The sequence below is a fragment of the Oreochromis niloticus genome, linkage group LG17 (genome assembly GCF_001858045.2).
Source record: "Oreochromis niloticus isolate F11D_XX linkage group LG17, O_niloticus_UMD_NMBU, whole genome shotgun sequence".
Classification (NCBI taxonomy): Eukaryota; Metazoa; Chordata; class Actinopteri; order Cichliformes; family Cichlidae; genus Oreochromis; species Oreochromis niloticus.
This window is the reverse complement of record NC_031981.2, coordinates 27008982-27030354: the sequence shown is the minus strand read 5'-3', so window position 1 is coordinate 27030354 and position 21373 is coordinate 27008982. Positions and strand designations below refer to the sequence as shown.

The following is a 21373-nucleotide window of genomic DNA, read 5'->3' as shown; positions in this document are numbered from 1 at the left end:
GTAGAACACATCATCTGTTCATGTCATAAAAACAGCTCTAGTTGTGAGCACAGAAGCCCCACCCACCTGCTGTTTGGACCTTCTGTTTGTAAGGGAAAGCCAATCAGAACAATTGGAGGCTGGAGTGAAAGGGAGATTAGCTAAAATGGCTTTTTTTCAGATGAAGAGGTTGCACCAAAGCCTAATGTAGGATATTTGTGGATTTTCTGACTGGTGATTCATACGATGCTAATGTACTAGGAGTACAGAGCTGAAAGTGGGCAGGATACATCCAGTTAAGACTATTAAAAATGGCATGCCTTATCCAACCACTTTTATCACTTTCTTAAGCTGACAACGGTCTTCACTCAGCATCTGGTCAGATCTGTTGATCTGAACCTCCTTCGTAACCTCTCACAGCCCTTTTTCCATAAAGCCATGTTTTCACCAGTTTTCTGTGGAGCCATTGTAATCAGTAATGTGGGACACATTTTTCTTTCCAAACACTAATGAGAACCCCTTTAATCAAATTTGAATGACACACTCATCACTTGTCAGTCATAAACACACCACAAGAGGGAGCAAATGTGCAATTCGAGAACAAAAGCTGCACATACAGTCATAATACACAATTTTTTTTTTTTAAGTAATAAGACTGCTTGTTTTCATAAGATGTGTATTGTTTATGACTATCCAGACTCACCTGATGACAGTAGGAGTGATTTCAGCACAAAAGAAAATGCTGAGTGTGCTGACAGCATGAGAAGAGAACATCCCAATTATGGAGAAGGCCACAGAGAATTTCCTGTTAAGAGTGTCTCGCAAAACTGTTCAAAAGAGAGGAAACAAGCAATAAAAATCAGCAACAACAAATGCAACATAATTCCAGGGGCATAAATTACATTGTTTATTGTGTATCACTAACTTCTCCTCAAACCAGGGGAACGGTTGATCATTTTAATTGTTTTAGATGATAAATCTCATAACTGCAAATGTACCTGTGTCATGGCGAAGGCTGTACTTCCCAATCACTGGATTCCATTAGTGAGCATTGGAGAAAAGAGAGATGTCATTAGTAAGCACGAAGAGCAGCACAGCACTGACTCAAAACAAGCAGAATAAAAGCCTTCAGGAGAACAGTTTACCACTGAAGCCTGAAATAATGACTACATGCTGCAGATGTAGGTCAAAGAGGAAGAAAGAGGCGAGGCTCCTGTTAGAATGAAGGTTGAGCTGCAGTTGGTACTGTTTTAATGACTAAGGGAAGGAAACCGAAATGTTCGAGAATTTCAGCAAAAGTCTGGCTAGCATGGCTAAACCTTTTCAGTTACAGTTATCAAGCTAACTGCACGCACAGCATGTTTGAGAAGTTTAAAAGTCGTCAAACTGTCAGATAAACAACAGGAAGAGGGCACAACTAATTTCAGGATCAAAGTCGATCCAAAGAGGCCATCCAAAGAGTTTCAAGGATATTTTCATAGTATTTTCACCAGTAAAAACAAGAGGTGAAAAGTGTGGATTAACAATGTTTCTATCAGTTTTGAGACGAGAGGCTAAAGTTAGCATGCCTAGCTAATAGCTTGCCACTTATTTGAAATATAGTTTTACTTTGAAGGCAACAGGATAGTATTACAGGATAGTATTATTAAGATTACAGTCATGGTGTCTGTACAAAGTTGTTAGTATTTTAGAACTTTACACACAAGTTTTGTTTGAGTCAAACTTTACAGTAACTTTAGTAGCTATAGAAAAATTCTGAGTAATCACTTTTATCCTGTGATAAAACCCTTCTGAAGTGATGGTAGTGGTCTCCCCCCCAAAAAACATGGCCATAGATGCATTACAGTGCATCTATGTAACAAAATGTAAATGTGTAACAAAGGTGATTGTGGTTTGGAGCTATATAAATAAAGTTGAATTGAATTGAATAGTCTGCTTGTGTATTTCTTTATTACTTACAGTTAAGCAAACCCAGCTGCAGCAGTGATGCGAGGGCTGTTATGATCATGAATGTGAGCAGCCCTCCACGCCGACCCATCAGCCCGACCGCAGGGCATAGTGCTAGACAGGTTGCCACAGCGATGCCGGCCATGGTGTAATAGTCAGCATGGCACAAAGCCGTGGGCTGAGCCTCGGGGTCCACCATACTGCGAGCGAAGCAGTGGTGAATTCCATAACCTGTCAGACTGTACATCAAGACAAAACCACAGAATAAAAGAGTGGCCAATGAGGTGCCACCTAAAACATGCGTCCGCCACAGGGCACGTGAGGTTTGCGTATGTCTTCATTCTCTGGAGACCAGCTCATGTGTAATTCATGCTCTCAACACAACGGATGTTGGCTGTTATTAGCAAAGGAACTGTACAAGCCGGGACCACAAACGCAACACACTTACGAGTTGACACACAGCACCACAATGTTTTTCCACAGGTTCCTGGTGCTCATCATCTTGACAATGCAGCTCCTCTGGGGTTTCTTGTGCAGCTCCTGCTCCAGCTCTGGTAGGAAACATGAAACGCACACCTTGAGACCTTTCCTTTTCAGGTGGTAATGAGCGCCCGGCCATAAGGGATCTCTAGCACGGAGAAGCTAAAGAGCTTTGGGGGGCTTTAGATAGATGTAGGACATTGCTGTGCCCACTCTCATCATCTATCTGACTGCTTGGCTATTGGGAGAAGCAGCGACAATGAATCAAACACCAACTCGGGGGAACAAGAAGTGTCGTGGCAGAGAAAAGAGGAATGTGAGACACGTTAAATCTGTTGCAAGACAATTAATAGCCAGGGATCTCATTTATAAACATGGCGCGTGCCGAAAATGAAGTCTGAAAAAGGGCTGTGCAACTTCCCACACACAAGTTGGGAGTTTTCAAAGGCAATCTTGACGGGAGAATGTGCACACTGGTACAGAGAGTCCGACCCACGCTTATGAACATTTTGGAGAGAGACAGAAATTAGCAATGCACATTGTGAGGTGCTAAATTAAAGGCATGATGTAAAAACCAATACATAATACTTCACCTCATACGTTAAGTATGATTTCCTATAATGTACTACTTATGGATCTGCTTTATCGTAAATATTGAAATGCCAACTCATTACATCCAGCTCATCATCATATTTTTCATCATACATCCATTACACTAAATATCATCACAAGTTATTATAAAGTGGGGCAAGTTCACCACAGCAAAACAGCTTTTTGAGGGCAGGGTAGAAGACTGATTGAAGTGCACACATTTCTATATTGACCGTGATTTATAAAGGGAAGCTTCTGAGCTGGTGAGCACAGGCACGTTCTATAATTATTATTGTTATTTTTTGTCCACACCATCTCAGCTTCTCTGCTCAGGTATAGTATGGATCCTACACATTCTTCTATAAATGAGACCCCAGGTGCTTTGTACTCAACTGAGATTTAGAGGATAATAATGTAATTGTTGTTGTTAACTGACAGTGCACATGCTCTCAGCACTATTTGGAAGTCAGAATTTGTGTATATTATAATGAAAAACCATTAACAACCTAAAGGACTATGGATCTTTACCTTATTGCGTTTGCATTTCATCATATCAATGGTCTGAGCAGTGCAACCTGGGCACTCTTCAAACAGTCATCTTTGAGTTTTATATGCATGTCAGTGTCTTTGTACTCGTTGCTTGCTCATTTCATCACACCAAGCAGCAGCTGTAACGTAACATACTGCAGACGATTTAAATATATTGCAAAGTGAAGAGAATTGAAGGAAACCAACAGAAAGAATAGAATTCGTGCTCCGGTGGTTGTGGGAGCTTTCATCTTCTCTCTCCCTCTTGAATTCATCCTCACCTGTAAGAACTCCGCTGGGCTCAGTTGTCATGTCAACTTGGTTCTTCCTGGCGATCCGCAGCATCATGGCTTTGGACCGCCTGTAATGCTGGGTGGCCAGCAACCAGCGCAGGGATTCGGGGAAAATCCTGTAGAGGGAGAGAAAGAGGGGAATGGCGAGGAGAAGCAGACAAAGGATGAGCAGAAGATGTTGTAAAAGCAAGAAAGAAACAAGTGAGAGCAGAAGAAAACAAGAGGAGAAAGAGACTATTGTTTGTAAAATCAGAGCGAGCCGTGTGTACTGTACAAGCCATCGCCTGGCTCAGAGCTGTGGATTTTCTTCAGAGGGCGGGACTCACCAGACATAGGGCAGCATCAGAACGAAAGGACTGATTATGACGATCTGCAGGACCTGCCAGTCATCCCGGTTTGGCCAATGGCGACACAGAGCGGCCACCCCTGGCATCAATAGCTGCCCGCCCACCATAAGAAAACTGGCCACCATAGTCATGGAGAAACGCCAGCCTGGCAAACACAGCTCGATCCCTAAAATAAAAAGACAAGCGTGAGAACAAAAAGACTTCATTTTACAGAAAACATGGCTTCCTGTGGTGTCGGTGCTCCACAAGAGGCGAGTAAATTATGTATGCGCTCTGTGTGTTTGGATGTGATTACCATTATAAACTTGCAGCTGTCTTAATGGCCTGAAAGAGCATGTGTTTGTTTAATGGTGAGGTAGGCACTGAATTTCCTGTCATGAATTATTGAACACCTATTGCTGATCCTTCCCCTGAGAGCGCACTAGTTTAACACCAGGCCTCTTCATGAAGTTAGGATGGACTGCATGTGGAAGCGTGTGAGTGGGTTCAGCTGCTCGGTGAGCTTTTCGCTGGAACCGTCCTTTAATTCCTTCCCACGTGACTGGGCTCCCATCCTCTCGCTTACTGCCTGTAACATGGTACAGTCCAGATGGCCTGGCCCATATGGCAAGGGCCTTTTGAAGGTGACCATTGTTGGTGGATGAGAAGGGAGGAAGGGGGGGATACTCACTATACTCACTAACCTGTCCTGTCATTTGTTATTGTGAGGAAGAGAGAGAAAGCTGGGCTGGGGGGTTGACGGAGTAAAGAAAGTAGAGTAGGGACTGAATACAAATTACGTCTCCCTCAGAAGCATAAGAAAAGTCCCTCCATTCATCAGTGGAATCACCGGAGGAATGATAATAAAGACTGGTGAGAGAGAGAGAGAGAGAGCGAGAGAGAGGAGGAAATACAGAGAAAAACACAATGAGGAAGAAGGAGGCGGGATGGAAAAATGACTAAGATTTTCAGATAAAAGAATGAAAGGAAAATGATTCAGCTAGAGATTAAAGGTATTACTGAAAAATCCCTCGAACTGTTTTTCTTCCCTAGACCTGAGTCAAAAATCTTCCCACACAAGGAACAAAACAGATGAAGGAAACTGCACTGACCCATAATCCTTAACCTGGCCGTCTGCTTCTACTTTTTCTAGCCAAAAAGACAGTGTGAGTCTGTCTCTCACCCAGTGATGGGAGCAGTATACAGCTTTTCACTATTTTTTAACGTAGCGGTCTAAAAATATAGCATTAAATGTAAATTATCAAATCCAAATGTTTCCAATGTAAAACAATAATAATAACTTTATCTCAAATCATGAAAGGAAACTGAGAAGTCAAACCACGAGCCAGAGTTGACCCAGGATGTGAATGTGATGGATGCTTAGTTACACTTCTGCTGATCGGCTTTATTTTCATATCGGTTTCTTGTCCTGTGTGTTTATTAACCACTCGCTGTTCCCAGATCTCGGTCAGTCTGTACAATTAAAACCGCACAAATCAATAATTTACTCAACAGCAGATCGAACGACTGAGTCTAATGTGAAAGAGGTCGCTAATGGTGACAAACAGACTGAGAAAATCACCCAACTCTGCTTTTTCTATCCACCCTGCTGAGCAATTTAAGCAATCATGCAAAATGCTTGGCTATAAAAGAACCATCCATGTGAAATTATTTGGCAAGATTGCAGCAAAAACTGGACTGATTTCTTCATTAATTTACATTGGAGCGATCTGAGAAGATGGTAAAGAAGTTGTTACATGCCAGAGTACGTTGCTCTGTTTTTCTGTTGCTCCTGTCTTTCAGGTGTCAAGCCTCCACCTATTGGCCAATTCAAAGTTAATTGGCACACGTCTATTGGCTGACCTGGGCACAGTAGGTCAATCGCTTGCCAGGGATCGTTAGAAAAGAGCAGCTCCCTGGCCAACTGGGCAGCTTCTGACTCTTGTGGAACTCTTGTTTGTAGGCTTCTGTGTACGTAAAACAGTGTGTGTTGGTGGGAGGATGGACAGGTAAGCTTGGGGTACCCTATACACTGGCAGCAGAGGTTTGACTATTACAGACACTACTTTGTGTTTTGTTAATTTATTTGATTTGGCTCAACCGATTGGTCCTCCTTCCCCACCTTTTTGTTTTTGTTGTCAAGTTCATTATTGTCAAGGCATGATATATGATAAATAAATCCTGCCTAACTATTAACCTAGCTGTTGTCCTTCTCCTTCATTAATTTTGGTGGTCTTGTGTTGCTGTCTCCTCCCTGCCTTAGCCCCCACCATGGTCAGGGGGACAAATGGAGGCTCCTCGCAACTGAAGCGAGAAGCATACCCCTACACATGATTCTAGGGGTATGCCACTGTTCTAGACATGCTGCCTACTATAATATTAATTTTGTCTTTAGCTAAGCACAAACAAACAGATCATCTGATTCCATCTTATCTTATTCTTTGCATCTTCTTCTGTCAAATCAAACCCTTCGCATTTTGTATTCTGCAGACATGTCGAAATACCAAAATTCTCTTTTGTAAGGTTAAAACGTTTTACTTGTTAAACCTTAATTTGCTTTACTTCCATACAGCACCAAACTTTATCATCTGGAAACTTAAAATTTATTGTATTTTACTCAGTTAGCATGCACATGTAGCTAGTTTCAGCTGCAGTCATCCAATATTACCCCTGTTCACAGTCAATAAGACTGAATCACAATCAAAAAAAAGAAAATCAACTGTACTTTGGCAAAGGCAATGTATCCCTAAAGTAACCTCACACACACACACACACACACACAAAAGCTACCCAGCTCTCTGGGGAGGTGCCTGATCCTGCTGACTCTACTGGGATATCAATACGCACACACAAACAGGCATGCTGGCAAGGACCTTTTGTTCCAGCTGAGTGGGAGAATGGCTCTCCTTGTGCTGATTATCTCACTGCCACCCTCCCTCCTGTCTGCACCCCCCATTCCCTCTAGCTCATCAGTGTGGTTGAAGTAGCTCTCACACCCTCCATAAAAGCACCTCCACCCCCAGCACCCCAGCAGCACCACAGTTTTTTTTATCCCCCCACAGCTTCTCATACTTTGCATCTGAAAGTGAACAGTTATACAGAAAGAAAAAGAAAACTAAAATGAAAGAAAACAGGTCTGAATAAAAAGCAGCTGATGGAATGGTCAAACTAATATTCAATGACGAATGGTTGACAGTACCACCACACACACACATACACACATACACACACTTTTATGTTGTCTGCTGCTCCCTGGCTAACCTTGCCTCCGGCATGAGAACAGCATGGAGAGACAATTAGCTTCCTAACAGCATGAGCTCAGAGTGAGAACCACAGTCTGTGTTTGCGATTATGACGATATTTATAGCTGTACAGCTGGTGATGGGAAAAGATATTAACTTGAAATTTTGGAAAAAGGGAGTGTTGTGTTCCTGAAACAATAAGCTATACTGGAGCAAAAAAAAAAAAAAAAACAATTATAAGAAGCTTTTATTAACTGTTCTTAATTGTTTAACTTACAGAGTTGCTATAAGTTAAATGCCGCTGTCAGTATGCTAGCTCGCTTACAATACTGCTAGCTAAGATGCTAATTAGCGCTAAGCATGAAATAGAACCAAGAGAGATGTGATTTGTTAGGTTGTAATCGAACACTAAGAATCACCACAAGCATTACAAATTGACATGAGACAACCATGCAGTGAAAATGTATGTTATGCCTTCTGATGATACTGCCTAAGGGAAGCATGTATAATGTAAACAGAATTGGTCCTAGCACTGAACCCTGTGGAACTCCATAATTAACCTTAGTGTGTGAAGAGGACTCTCCATTTACATTAACAAATTGGAGTCTGTTAGATAGATATGATTTAAACCACTGCAATGCAGTACCTTTATTGTCTACAGCATGCTCTAATCACTGTAATAAATTATTATGGTCAACAGTATCGAATGCTGCACTGAGGTCTAGCAGAACAAGCACAGAGATGAGTCCACTGTCAGAGGCCATAAGAAGATCATTCGTAACTTTCACTAAAGCTGTTTCTGTGCTGTGATGAGCTCTGAAACCTGACTGAAACTCTTCAAATAAGCCATTCCTCTCCAGATGATTAATTAGCTGTTTTAGAACTACTTCAAGAATTTGTTAGATAAAAAGAAGGTTGGAGAAACTCCCCAACCCGCTCGGCCTGTTGATTCATTTAAACTAACATAATCATCCTGTTTCAACCAGGTTTCTATCAGACAGAGTAAATTGATTTGTTGATCAATTATTAATTCACGCTTAGTTTTTAGTTTATTTTTTGTCTGTTTGGGAGCTGACACAGTTTCTAAGGGGATGGGGTTTGGGGGGGGGGGGATAACAGGAGGAGACAAGCAAGAAGAAAGGCGTGTAAGACTGCAACTCTGCTTCCTGGTCCCAGCTCTGGATAGTCACGTTTGGGTTTTTTTAATAAATTTGGCCAAATTTGTAGAAATGAGAGCTGCTCCATCCAAAGTGGGATGGATGCCATCTCTCCTAAACTGACCAGGTTTCCTCCAGAAAGCATCCCAATTATTTATAAAGTCCACATCATGTTTTTTGGACACCACTCAGATAGCCAGCGATTAAAGGAGAACATGCAGCTAAACATGTTACTCCTGTCCATTTGGGGAGGGGACCAACTACAATAAACTACAGAGTCCAACATTGTTTTGGCAAAGTAACACACAATTCAATATTGGTTTTAGTGACCTCCCACTGACGTAACTCGTCATTACTACCGACGTGAAATATAATGTTATAATTTAATGAATTTACGTTTACCCTTAGCTAGCAGTTTTAAATTCCCCTCAATGTCGCCTGCTCTGACCCCTAGAAGACAACTGACTATGGTTACTGGTGTCTCTAGCTTCAAATGTCTCAGAACAGAATTGCCAATTGCCAGAGTTTGTTCCCTGGCGGGTGAGTCGCCAAGTGGGGAAAAACGATTAGAAAAGAGCCCTAGTTCGATCCTGGGAGGAAGCACAAATCCCTTTGGGTTGCGTCAGGAAGAACATCCGGTGTAAGGAATTTGCCAAGTCAAACATGCGGAGCTACCCACTGTTTTAACCCTTTGTGAATAGAAGCAGCTGAAAGTAGCTTTTACTCTCCAGTATGAAGATTTGTGACTCTGCTTTATATGCTGATTTTTTAGTAAATGGACTGGTACTTTTATAACACTGTTCACCGATTCACACACACATTCATTCAGCACATTCTATTTCAGTTTAACTAACACATACAATCTCTCTCACAGTAATGAATGTTTTGGGGGAAATGTAGGGTTCAGTATCTTGTCCAAGGACGCTTCAAAACGAGACTGGTGGAGCTGAGCCTCATACCATCAGTCCTCCACCTGAATTTCAGTTCAATTCAATTCAGTTCAGTTCAGTTCAATTCAATTCAATTCAATTCAATTCAGTTCAATTCAATTCAATTCAATTCAATTCAATTCAGTTCAATTCAATTCAATTCAATTCAGTTTTATGTATATGGCACCAAATCATAGCAGTTGCCTCAAGGCCCTTAATACTGTAAGGTAGAGACCCTACAACAATACAAAGAAAACAGAAAATAGTCATGCTGTTAGCATGTGAGGATTCAACTTAAAATAAAATACCAATTGGAATTTGGACAGACCAAACAAGCACTATGAAGACACCATATGGGGCTCCTGAAACCCCGCTAGGCATTTTTGTGGCATTTTATAGACTAAACAATATTAATCAATAATGACAGAAATCTGTTGCAGCCTAAGGGGGTGACTTCATAGACAGCTTGACAAGGGCATAGCATCTGAGTCAGCAGAAGTCCTCACCATGAGCTCATAACTGCACACACCTGCATTCACCGTATAGTGCTTGTCTTTGTAATTTCCTACAAGGAAATCAAGGAGCAGAGACAGAGAGGAAAAGGCAAAGGCATTAACCTTGTTCCACTACTCGCAACTGCAGCCTAATTCTTCTGGGCCCATGCAAATTACATTCACTGAAAATCTTTTGAGAAGCAAATACCAATCCCCCTCTAGGATTCAGTAGTGGTACTAAAAATTCTGCAGCTTCCTACAGTTGCTCCAGCGAATCTGCTGGGATTCATATGTTTGATTCACATGTTGACCCAGTTTATGGAGAAAAAGAAACTTACCAAATGTGTCTGTATAAACTTTTCAAATGACTCCTGCAGCATAAAATCCACTTTTCTGCCGCAGTATGCTGCAAACCAGAACATTCAAGTCAAGTCTGAGGTTCGTCAGTACAAGTCTTAAGTTTCAAATCCAGTCCTCCTTAGAGATGATCCCCGTCAGCTGAGGAGCAAGAGAAACTCTTTCGTGTTGAGTCTGAATCAAGTCTGGAAACCTTATTTTTACTTGAATGTGCCATGGATATTTGGACACTTTGGGGAGGGTAAACAAGTTATAAGTAGAGCTGACTATCAGTCATCATCGGTACTACTGAACAAAAAATTGCATTGCAGTAAAGAACATTATGTAAAACAAGATATACAAGATATAGATATGGTAAAGGTGAAATGGAGTCGTCAGGCAAACTTAATCAGGAAATTAAGCAGGTGTTAAAAGGAACAACACGAAGAGCGAATCAATGATGAGAAAAAAAAATAAACTAAATAAAACTCTCGTAAGCTTGTTAGCGAACATTTGCTTATTTACACATCCAGTAGATACATTTTAAAACTGTGTCTGTGTCCAAAGAGTCCTCGGGGAACTATGTGGCTCTTTAGCTGTTAAATGGTGCAGTGTGTTCACACAGAGTGTGCCAAGCTTTTGTAGAAAAAAAGCTGCCAGCTGTGGCTAAAATTTGCACTTTGATACTGAGCTAAAACCCACACAAGGAAATGTAGTCTGAAAACAAGGTGAAAATACGTTTTTCAGTACTGTACTGAAGGACCATTGGGCTATACGAGATATCAAAAAAGTACAAATAAATACAACACACCATGAGACACTGTGCATTTTGTATTTGACAAAAATAAAAAATTCCCCCATGTGCACTAAAAGTTCTCTATATTTGGATATATTCAGGGCTATATGAGAACTATAGACTACATGGAATGTTCACATGGGGTCTATGGACCAGTGAATTTTATCAGTAATTACTGCTGTAAAAAAACATATTTTTTGACACTTTTTGAAGAAGACTATGTCTCCAGGATTGTTTTCAATGTTTGAGCAAAAAGAAAATAATGCCCGAATTATAAGTCCAAAATTTAACATCTGTGGATGTTGGATGCTTGGTGGGTTAACCTGCTGACCAGAAAATCCAAATTTCAAATGGAAATACATCATGATGTTACTCAAAACTGGAGGAAGGATCCCACTCCAGTAGGATGGTTATTATAACTATTAGAGACTTATTGTATGTAAGCATGAGTTGGAACCAAGTCCACCAGGTCTTGGATTCAAACACCCAGTTTCTTAGTTTTGGGTGGCTTACAAATCAGTAACTGCATAAATGGATTGCAGGCTATTCTTATTCCCGGCAGGTCAGTTAATGCCAGGGTGTTGGTGTGGCTCGTTACACAAAAGCGGACACATCAAATTATGGCGTCAGTGAGATGGGTTCCAACTCGTCAGTGTAGTTCTCAGCGTGTAAACCTAAGCAGCGAGTGAAAAGAAAATAGTAAGAAAAAAGGAAAAGCAAAGTGCAAAACGCAAAGGTAACAAAGTGCCTGGCGTCTGACTGAATGCATCGCTGGCAGTGAGTTGACATGCTTCATTAGATTTTGTTGTTTTTAAAAAGACTGTTTCTCATTGGAAGTATAGCAGCTAATGTAAATAAATATAATAAAAGAGAATAAAAATCCACCGTCCACAACTCAAAAGTTTAAAAAAATGTGGAACAGAAGTCTATTTTAAATACTTTGTCCAGAGCGTGCATAATGGTCAACCATGTTTTCATGATGAGGCTCAGCGTTCTCTTCTGAAACAGACAGAATAAGAAGGAAAAGGCATGAGGAAAAGGAAATGCTATCCCCTGTAGTTCCCAGAGGACGACTCAGAGGAAGGTGCCGTATTACAAACTAATAAGCCCGTGCAGAAATTGTGAAACAACCAAAAACGCACTACAACACACTAAAACGTGCACGTGAACACATTTATATTAGGCAAGCTTTATGGCAGCTCAGTGGATTTTATTATGTGCTGTGTGCTACAGAGAGATAACTAAAAGATGAGAGATTTTAAATGAGCCTCCAGAAAATGAGCGCGCGATTGTGTGAGCGCTGGTAGTAATAAAAATGATGGGGTGAAAGGGTGAGGGAGAGAGGGAGGAGGAAGAGGATGGTGTGAATGGGGAAGTTGAGGTAAGCAAAGAGGGGGGAAATGGAAAGGGCTGGAGAGCAGCTGGATTTAGAAACTGGAACTCAGCGCTGCATTCACAGCAGCAGAGGGTGAAAGGAGGTGGAGGATGATGCAGGCACAGAAGAGTGTTTTTAGTGAGAAGAGAGACACGATAATGCAGACAGAGCAGTGCATCCACAGCATGGACAAAATCATCTATAATACAGAGCACGTGTGCTACATGCTTATTTTTGCATTTCTTCTTCCTGCTGCATGCTATTTCCAACTCAGCAGTCTAACAGCCACTGCAATTATGTGCCTCTGTTGTTCCTCAGCATCTGTTTTTAACAGCACTTTCAGAACACTGAGACACTCTGTATTATTTTGCTTCCCTACTACAGCTCATTGGGTTTGAAATGTAACATGACTCTAGGATTAAAATATTGCCTCTGAGCTTTAATTTGAGAATGTTTACATCAATGATGGCTGTAAACATCTGGACCCTTTTTGCACACGGTTCCCCTGTTATGGCGCAGTGCAGCTGGATAATAATACTCAACATTACAGAATAGTCAGCCATAGGGGGTTTATGATAGAAAAGGAGCGTTCTTGACTGGTTAGTTCAATCACATGACCTTAATTTAGTTTCACCTGCCCCCAGCCTATCAGTGAGCAGTGAACATAGACATACAATTATTCACACTCATATTCACAGCTAAGGGCAGTGTAGAATCACCAGTTAGAATAACATGCATATCTTTGGACCGTAGCGATAACTGATGACTGTTTTAGTAGTGACTTAAAACTAGCCTGTTGAAAAAATTAAAACAAAATGAAATGAAATGATTTGTAAACTTGGAAAATGGACGTGTTTATTGAGCCTCTCATTGTCAGCAGTTGACTGAGAGTAAACCATTTTCTAAAGCATCCTACGCAATAAAAGTTTTTAAAAAAGCCGGAGCTCAGCCTGAAAGCTGCGTGGAGACAGTTTGGATAATCAGTTTGCTTTGACTGCTTTCCACATAAGATAAGATGCAAATTTAGGAAGATTCCCAGCTTGTCCGATCGCCTGGCTTGCTGTGTTTCTCTTGCCCTGCAGGACGTCTTTCCTAGATCTCAGAGAAGATAGCACAGTCACGGCATCATGAAGCAGCCTGGGGAATACCAGGTGCTTCAATGATGAAGCGAATGGAAACGACCACTTAAAATTAAATCCAAGGTAGCGATGACAGCCAAAAGAACAAAACAACATGTTGTTGACTGACTTCACTATTTCTGTCCTACTCTACCTCTCTTGGCAAACAACAAGGTGATACCAGTAGAGTAATAAGAAATTTTCTATTAACAGTTCCACCTGCATGTGTATGTTTTTAGCTTGCAATGAAGACAACTGCAAACTGTGCTCCACTGTTCTATTATCAGGTGTAAGTACAGTATATAGTCTTTACTGTTAATGGGATGCCAGCATCTATTTTCTGCTGTCATAGTCTGAGTTCACTTCAAAGAGCACCAATCTGTGGCAGGGAGCCGACTGTTCCTCCTACTGCATGCATCCACACCTCACACAAACACCTTTTTTGTTGCACTTCAAAGTGCATACAGACAATCTGTTGTCTCACACACACACAAAAAAAATCCCACACGCAAACAGTTACTTATCCCATCATTGTTAGCTCGGAACACACAAACAAGTGAAAAACTGCCCCACGCTACAGACATGTTTCTTTAGTGAGCAGACTGTGAAAACAGCAGCGAAAGGAGTGAAGCAATTCATTAGCCAAGTATAGAAACAGAGGATCAAATGTATGCTGTGTAACATTCACAATGTCAAGTATGTGAGAAAAAAGTGTGCAAAAATGATAATGAAACAAAAATGGGCTTCTGACTTTTCAGGAACAAGGTGGGAAATGTTTGGTTTTTTTTAATGACACTTTAAAAAATTTGACAGCCCACAAACTTGACGCCCCGAGAAAAAGCTAAGCACATCCTTACTGCTTCCATAGGAAATCGAGTATTAAAGCGGGGATCATACTTTCCACGGCCTCGAGTCCACTAACGTCGACTTGGGTTCCAGCGACGTAAATTTAGTCATCAGACTGTTAGTGCAAGGGTTCGTGTGAAGGTCTGTACACCTGCCTATTTTCTGTGACCACACAGATGTTTCCTCTTTTCTGCAACAAGAACTTGGTAGCATAGCTTAGGTTTGTAAAGCTGCAGATGAACAAACCACAAAACTTGTGAAACATCTTCCTTTGGACAAACAAGACCACAGTGGAGATTTTTGGCCACGGTGCACAGGATATCACCACAGACACCTCATACTAACAGTCGAGTACAGTGCTGATGGAGTGAGGAGATCATATTCTGTGGCCTTTCATGCATTTTCTATCATATTCTTTGTAGCAACCCAAACTCCAAGTGGTTATCAGTAATATTAAAGCGAAACCTATTATGTTCATTTCCATTTACACATTTTTATTCTTGGACTTGTTGATTCACTCATGATTCACAGTTCAAAACAACCCTAATTCATCTTATACTGGGCCTTCATGCAGCCACATAGTTCATCTTTTAGCTCCCTTTGCCTCCCTTTAAGACTTAGTTTCCTGATCGTGAGGGGCTTCTGTGCTGACAGCAGAGCCAAGAGTACAAAAAACTACCCGAAAACAAGCATTTTAGAGCAGACTGAAGCCCGAGCTGTTGTTTTACAGGGATTAATAGCATATGGACTGATCTCGCTATTTAAAACTTCGGTCATATTTACAATATGATCATCCCCATTGGAACAGTATATTCGTGCAAATAAGAAGAAGCACAATAGGGACACTTAATGTAATCCCAATGAGTGCAGTTTTCCCATTTCCATGTCTCCTTCACGACTCCCAGTGTCTTGGATTTAAAAGCCAGAAAAACAAATATTCTCATATCCATCACAGATTAAATCTGATTCCTCACAAGGCTCTTGGCAGACAGCTCGGGGGCATCCATTTTGCTTGTTTGTTTTCAAAAGCAGTTCAGATGAGATTTATCCAGGACCCCTGCAGAGAGGGACAAAACCCACCCCAAAGCCTTATCTTCAAATCTACCCTCTCTTCACGCATAATGTATGACTAATCTCACTGTGGCCTGAGAGAGAGGGGGCCAACAGAGCAATGAGAAAGAGTGAGTGGAGCGGTGAAGAATGCAAAAGGGGTCAAAATGAAAGTATCTGGTGTCAGTTTTTAAAACCTCTGACTCTTCTGCAGAATGTGACACAAGGAGTGAAAAAACAACCTCACTGTAAAACATATTCCACTTTAACATTGAGCACCAGAGTATCATGGTGTGCTTTAGCAGCTAACTTTAACAATAAAAGCATATCATACTTCAGATTCAGCCACCAGATCCACTAATGGAAGCTCCTAATAGAGATTCAGGGCCAGCGTTAGTGTTACCACCTATGATGACTCAGACCTCAGAAAGCTAAGTAGCCGAGTTTAAGTGCAGTTAGTTTTTCTAAGCATCAAAGCTGAGTTCTTATTATTCCCTTGACTGTGTGATGTTTTCCAAAGAGGTCAAGGTGTAGTGTTTAGAAACGATCAATCATTTTGGAGTATTTAAACTTCCACCCAAGATATCAGTCGATGCATTTAACTGTTGCCGAGTTATAATCAAATTCATTTGGCTTTAGCAGATTATTCTAGGCTTTCATAATAGCATTACTGCCATTGCCAAACAGCAAAGCACACACCAGGAAAGAGATAAGAAGAGAAGAAAAAGACCAAGCAAACAGGCATGAGAAGGTGAAGGCTTGTACTTACTGAGCACGTAGAGGGAGAGAGCAAGGCCCGCCAAGCAGAAACCCTCAAAGAAGCGCAAGGTGCTGAACATGGTGACATTTACAGAGAAGGCAACACTCAGACCAAACACCAGCATGAAAAGCACCGAAAGGATCAACACTGGGTGTCGACCAAACCTTAGAAACAAGAGAGAAAGACAGGAAGATAAAGATGTAGGAAAGAGCTTCAAAACCCAGTCAAACTGAGAAAGAAACTTTTCATGTAAAGTCCGGAGAAAAAGATCATTGCATTCATCATTTCCTTCAGACGCTAAACACGTCCTGGTCTAGAGGGGTGGGGGAGGGTTAGGAGGTCAGTGGGTCAGGTCACAACTGAGGCCTCATGGCCCGCGTGCTTCTTTACATTGTTTTCTTTACATTGTTGTGCATAGTTGCTGATCCCTAACACAATGCAGGTACTTATTTTCCCACGATGCCGTTCGGGTGGCTTGCAGATGGCAAAAGTGACCGTAATTAACTCGGTTACAGTGGCATTTTGCTCAGTTACAAAAGACATTTTATCATTTAGCTTTGCAGATAGTTCGATGTTTAACCATTAGGGCTCTGTGATACTCTTCTTTAAGGTTCCTACAGAAGTTGACAGACATTTTGTTTTTCTTATTCTTGATAACTCTGGATAAACCACTTTTATAATCTGGTTAATGCCACTTCCACTATTTGTTTGGTTTTTTAGTTTGATTTTGTTGTTATTGATTTTCGAATGCCTTTAAAATCCTCCTCACACAATTTTAGACATTTTTAAATATCTAGCCGGCTAAAGATCAATGTGACATGACAGTCAACAGCACTAATATCAGCTGATGCTGGTCTTCTCCCAATCAACTGGTCCGTCCTTCGATAATACATTCACTGGCCTTTTTTTTGGCACCTCGCTAGTACCAGGTTGGACCCTGGTACTTCCTGTAATGGCTCAGGTTGGTGGTACCACCAGGATGGATCTTTGCTTTCATGCTGCTTATGGCAAATTCTGACAAGATTTGAATGTAGCAGCAGAAACAGAGGCTCATGTTTCCATGTTCTACTGTCCAATTTTGGGAAGTCCATGCAAATTGTAGCCTCATTTTCCTGTCATTTGCTGACAGCAGCAGTATCCAGCATGGTCTTTTGCCGGTAAAGTCCATCTGCCTCGAGGTTCGACGTGTTGTTCAGAGATCCTCCTCTGGATGCCTTGGTTGGAACGAGTGATGATTTGAGATAAAGTTGCCTTATTAGCTCTAAGCACTCTGGGCATTCACCTCTGACCTCTGAGATTAGGAAGATATTTTCACCCAGGTCTCTACAAGCTGTGTGGGAAAATTCCAGCAGATGAGCAGTTCCTGAAATACTCAGATAAAGTCATCTGGTACCAATAGCAAACATTCAAAGTCACTTAAATCACAATTCTTCCTCAATCTGAAGTTCAGTTTGAACTTCAGCAGGTCATCTGGTCCATATCTATATGCACTGAGTTGCTGCCATGTGATTGGTTGATTAGAAAACTTCAGTTAACAATCGGCTGAACAGTGGTGCCCAAGTGGCCAATGAGTCTATAGTCTTTGAGTTTACTGAAACAATAATGCAGCACAAAGACATACCGCAGTGTGTTAAAGGGAAAAAAATAAGGTTTTTAAACAAATGAGAAATCATCTCAGCTACTTTAATTTGGAAGTAAATCTCGTAACAAACACACCAAATTTCAGTAATAATCCTGCAGAGGATGCAGAATACTTTAAAGTAGCAAATCTTTCTGTAGCTGTGGTGGAAATTTTCAGGGGCAAGTTTGGCTAGTCGTCCCTTACACTTTTTTTTTCTTCTTACATATATGTTTGGCTTTTCTTTGGGAGCTTTTTTTCAGCCTGCCTGACCATGTTTCTCTGATTCCAAGCAGTTCAAAAAATGCAGTTGTAAAAATGCAGATCTCAGTTGTGACACCTGGAATTATCCTTACAGTATAACAAAACAGACAAAGAAGGAGGCAGCGTACCAGTCAGCCATGACACCCATCACTAGGTATCCAAATATGGAGCCCACAAGCAAAGAGAACTTGGCAATGTGAACCTTCCAGGCCGAGTCACACACTAGGTTCCACTGGAACAGAAACAGAAAGAATGAGAGAAACATAAGTCAGATATTGTTTTCAGAGAAAGGCACCCACAACCAGATAAAAGGGAATAAGACATCAGGAGCTGAGACACTTATAATATGAACGCTGCACAGAAGCCAAAAAAGAAACGTGGCATTCTCTCATCAGAATCCTGTCAAACTCTTTTCACTCTCTGACTCACTGTGTTGATAATTCATGAAGTCGGACGCATCTGCAAACATGCTACGAACGCTTCTGAAATATTCAAGCGTTCATCCCACATCTATATTTATGTGTGTTTCTGAGAGAGAGAGAGAGAGAGAGAGCAGACACAGTGCATGTGGGAAAGCAGCTGTGTGTCTGTTATAACAACAATCAATAGTTTCCCACTCTTTCCTCTAAGCCAGTGGGTCAGTGCACACACCGCTGCAGCACTCAGCATCTGAAGTTTAGGACACATGCCGAAGCACTACGTGTGCACCGTACGTGTGCATAGCCTTGACAGCATCTACAAGAGAGCCCAGTGGAGCGACTGAGCTGTGTGTGAATCCAGTGTTGGTGTTTAACGATAATTTACACAGCACCACGAAGAGTGAGTAGAGAGAGACAGTTAGAGGTTATGCTCTATGATGGCTGGACAACATGCCACTGTGAGTTTATTAAGTCTGGGCTTTTAGCACCGCCGTTATCTGAGAAAGCAGGTATCATTAATGCACAAATGCAGAAGCAACAATCAGCATTGTTGCTTATTAACGTTCAGCCTCTTTTTGTAACAAGGATTCAGTTTGGTGGGGGTTTTTTTTTTCTGAATTCTGTCTCTGTAATTGGATTCCAAGTAAAAATAAATAAACTAAGGTTTGAACATAAGCACATGTCAGAATTAACCTGCTCGGGGACCCCGGAGCAAATATGTCAAACAGAGTCTCATTATGCTTCTGTGTTTATTGTGCTTGAATACTGCCTCGTTCCACTACCCGTAGAATAGTTTGTTAATGTGATCATTAATGTATTATCTGTGCGCTGTGTGGATATAAATGAGTCAACCAAAGTTTTCAGCTATTGTGACACAAGATGTGGCTTCCGTATCAGTTTATTGCCATAAACCAGTTGACACTAGCACCAGCAGAGTTCTGGGTAGGAATACTAGTCTTAATGTATGTGCTTAAGCCTCCCATGATGCACTGAGCACTTCTCCTCCATTGGCCTCTTTTGACTTGCCATCTTTTTGTACACAACATCTGCATGTCATTAACTCTTTTTCGGCTCTGTCCTATAGTTTGTGTATGTGTTAGGCTCTCCAGGCTCCTATTTTCTCTCTTCTCTTTCTCTTTCTGCACACTCCACTCATACACTCTGGAATTCAGGCGCTAAAGTGTAAGACGTAAAAAGATTATTATTCTCTTTGAACTGATGTACCAAGCAGCACCAGCTCACTCCAAAGCACAATAAATAAATAAATAAATAAACAGCACGCGGGTCAGTGGGTAACGTGTCAATCAACTGTCTGAGGCTGGCAGTAGTGATGATGGCGGCGACCCCCCCATCCACCCCTGAATAACACTATGGGTCTATGGCTCTCACTCGTTACCTTGGTAACCACATTCTGACTAAGTCCCGTCTGCAGCTCCAGCCTCCACTCCTTACAAGCGCACAGCATTCCGACGCCGTCGCCGTATCCGTGCCCGGTGCCGTTGCCTGTGGGCTGCAGCGAGGGAGCGATGCTGGTGACGGTGACCGGCGGGGACGCCGCGGTCCAGTCGCTTTCGTTTGCCAGTGGCTGCACGCAAGTGCCATTGGGCTGCGCCAGGAGGAAGTAATCCGAAAACTGGCTAAAGCCGATGAACAACGCCGGTATCCAGGTCAGGACCACGAGCTGCTTCTGGTGTTTCCCGAAGCCCCCGAGAGACGGCAGAACGGAGCCGTCGATGTTCGGCAGCAGCCGGGGCGCCGGGCGCTCCACCGGGGTGAAGCCGTTCTCAGGCGTGTGGTCCTGCGCCTCCGGCCGTCCCGCTGCCATTACGACCGGGCACAAAGAGAGCAGCTGTGCGCAACAGCGGGCGAAGCGAAGCCCCCGCTCTGTCGCCCTCCGCGCACTCTGCGTTAAGCCCTTTGACACAAAGGAAGCTCGCCGCACAGATAAATCCGGTGTACGGCCAACAAAAGCACAAACCCAAAAACACACACAGACAGAGAAAGAGAGAGAGAGAGAGGAAGGGGGGGAGGTCTCCGGTCCGTGAGGGCGCGCAGATGCACCGAATCACCGAGCAGTCGTCCTCATGGCGACGGGACTTGAAGTGACCGGTGGGTGTCCTAGTCAAGCGGCTGTGTCAGGAGGAGGAGGACGCTGTGGAGAGGCTCCCGGAGAGCGGTGGGCTCGGACGGGCATGCTCACGGGCACGGGCTTTGTATTCCATGAGTGCAGCCGGATCCATCCATGCGCCAGGCCCGGTGGTTGAATGGAAGTGTGATACTGAGCTGCATTCAGATCTTTGCAAGATCTGCCGGTTCCTCATCCGCGAGTGCCACAGGTCTCATACCTGTCCAAAACGCGACCCTCTGCAGGTGCGCGTCATTTATCTCCTCGAGCCCGGAATGCGCGTCCTCGCAGACATCACGAGTCCACTTTTGAGAGCGCTCTGCTCAGAGACGCAGTGAAGCGCGCTGCTCGGTTTGTCACAGTCTAGTCAATGGGACGCTGTGCCAAAGAGGGGCTTGGAGCAGTAATGGGGGACGGAAGACAAACCCCGCCCTCCTTCGTCGCGCTATGCGCTGCGATTGGAGAGCCTTCAAAGAGCGACTGCACCACTGACGGGCATCTGCAGGCAACAATGATCCCCTTTGTGCAGCCTGTGCCCTCTGCACTGAGCAGAAAGCGTGTCAGGATTACGCACTCATCATGTTTTCCGCTGATTCCACATGATTCACGGTGAAGCGATCAAGTAGAGAGCTCAAGTTTGTGTCTTGATTTTTTTAGTCGATTTGTGTCCGCCGAACAGCCCACTCAGGCAGTTTTGCGT

The 21373-nt window shown here is 42.6% G+C and overlaps 1 protein-coding gene across 1 annotated transcript in view; it reads right to left on the bottom strand.

Moving 5' to 3' along the window:
• slc22a23 (solute carrier family 22 member 23) overlaps positions 1 to 21373 on the bottom strand; it is a 25315-nt gene extending 3942 nt beyond the window's left edge. Inside the window, exons 1-9 of the mRNA XM_003457308.5 lie at positions 19945 to 21373; positions 18258 to 18361; positions 16257 to 16411; positions 4145 to 4331; positions 3807 to 3934; positions 2375 to 2477; positions 1939 to 2165; positions 978 to 1010; positions 683 to 806 (exon numbers count right to left, since the gene is read on the bottom strand). Coding sequence (XP_003457356.1) covers positions 683 to 806; positions 978 to 1010; positions 1939 to 2165; positions 2375 to 2477; positions 3807 to 3934; positions 4145 to 4331; positions 16257 to 16411; positions 18258 to 18361; positions 19945 to 20373 — 1490 coding nt within the window. The 5' untranslated portion in view covers positions 20374 to 21373. The remainder of the gene's footprint in view (positions 1 to 682; positions 807 to 977; positions 1011 to 1938; positions 2166 to 2374; positions 2478 to 3806; positions 3935 to 4144; positions 4332 to 16256; positions 16412 to 18257; positions 18362 to 19944) is intronic.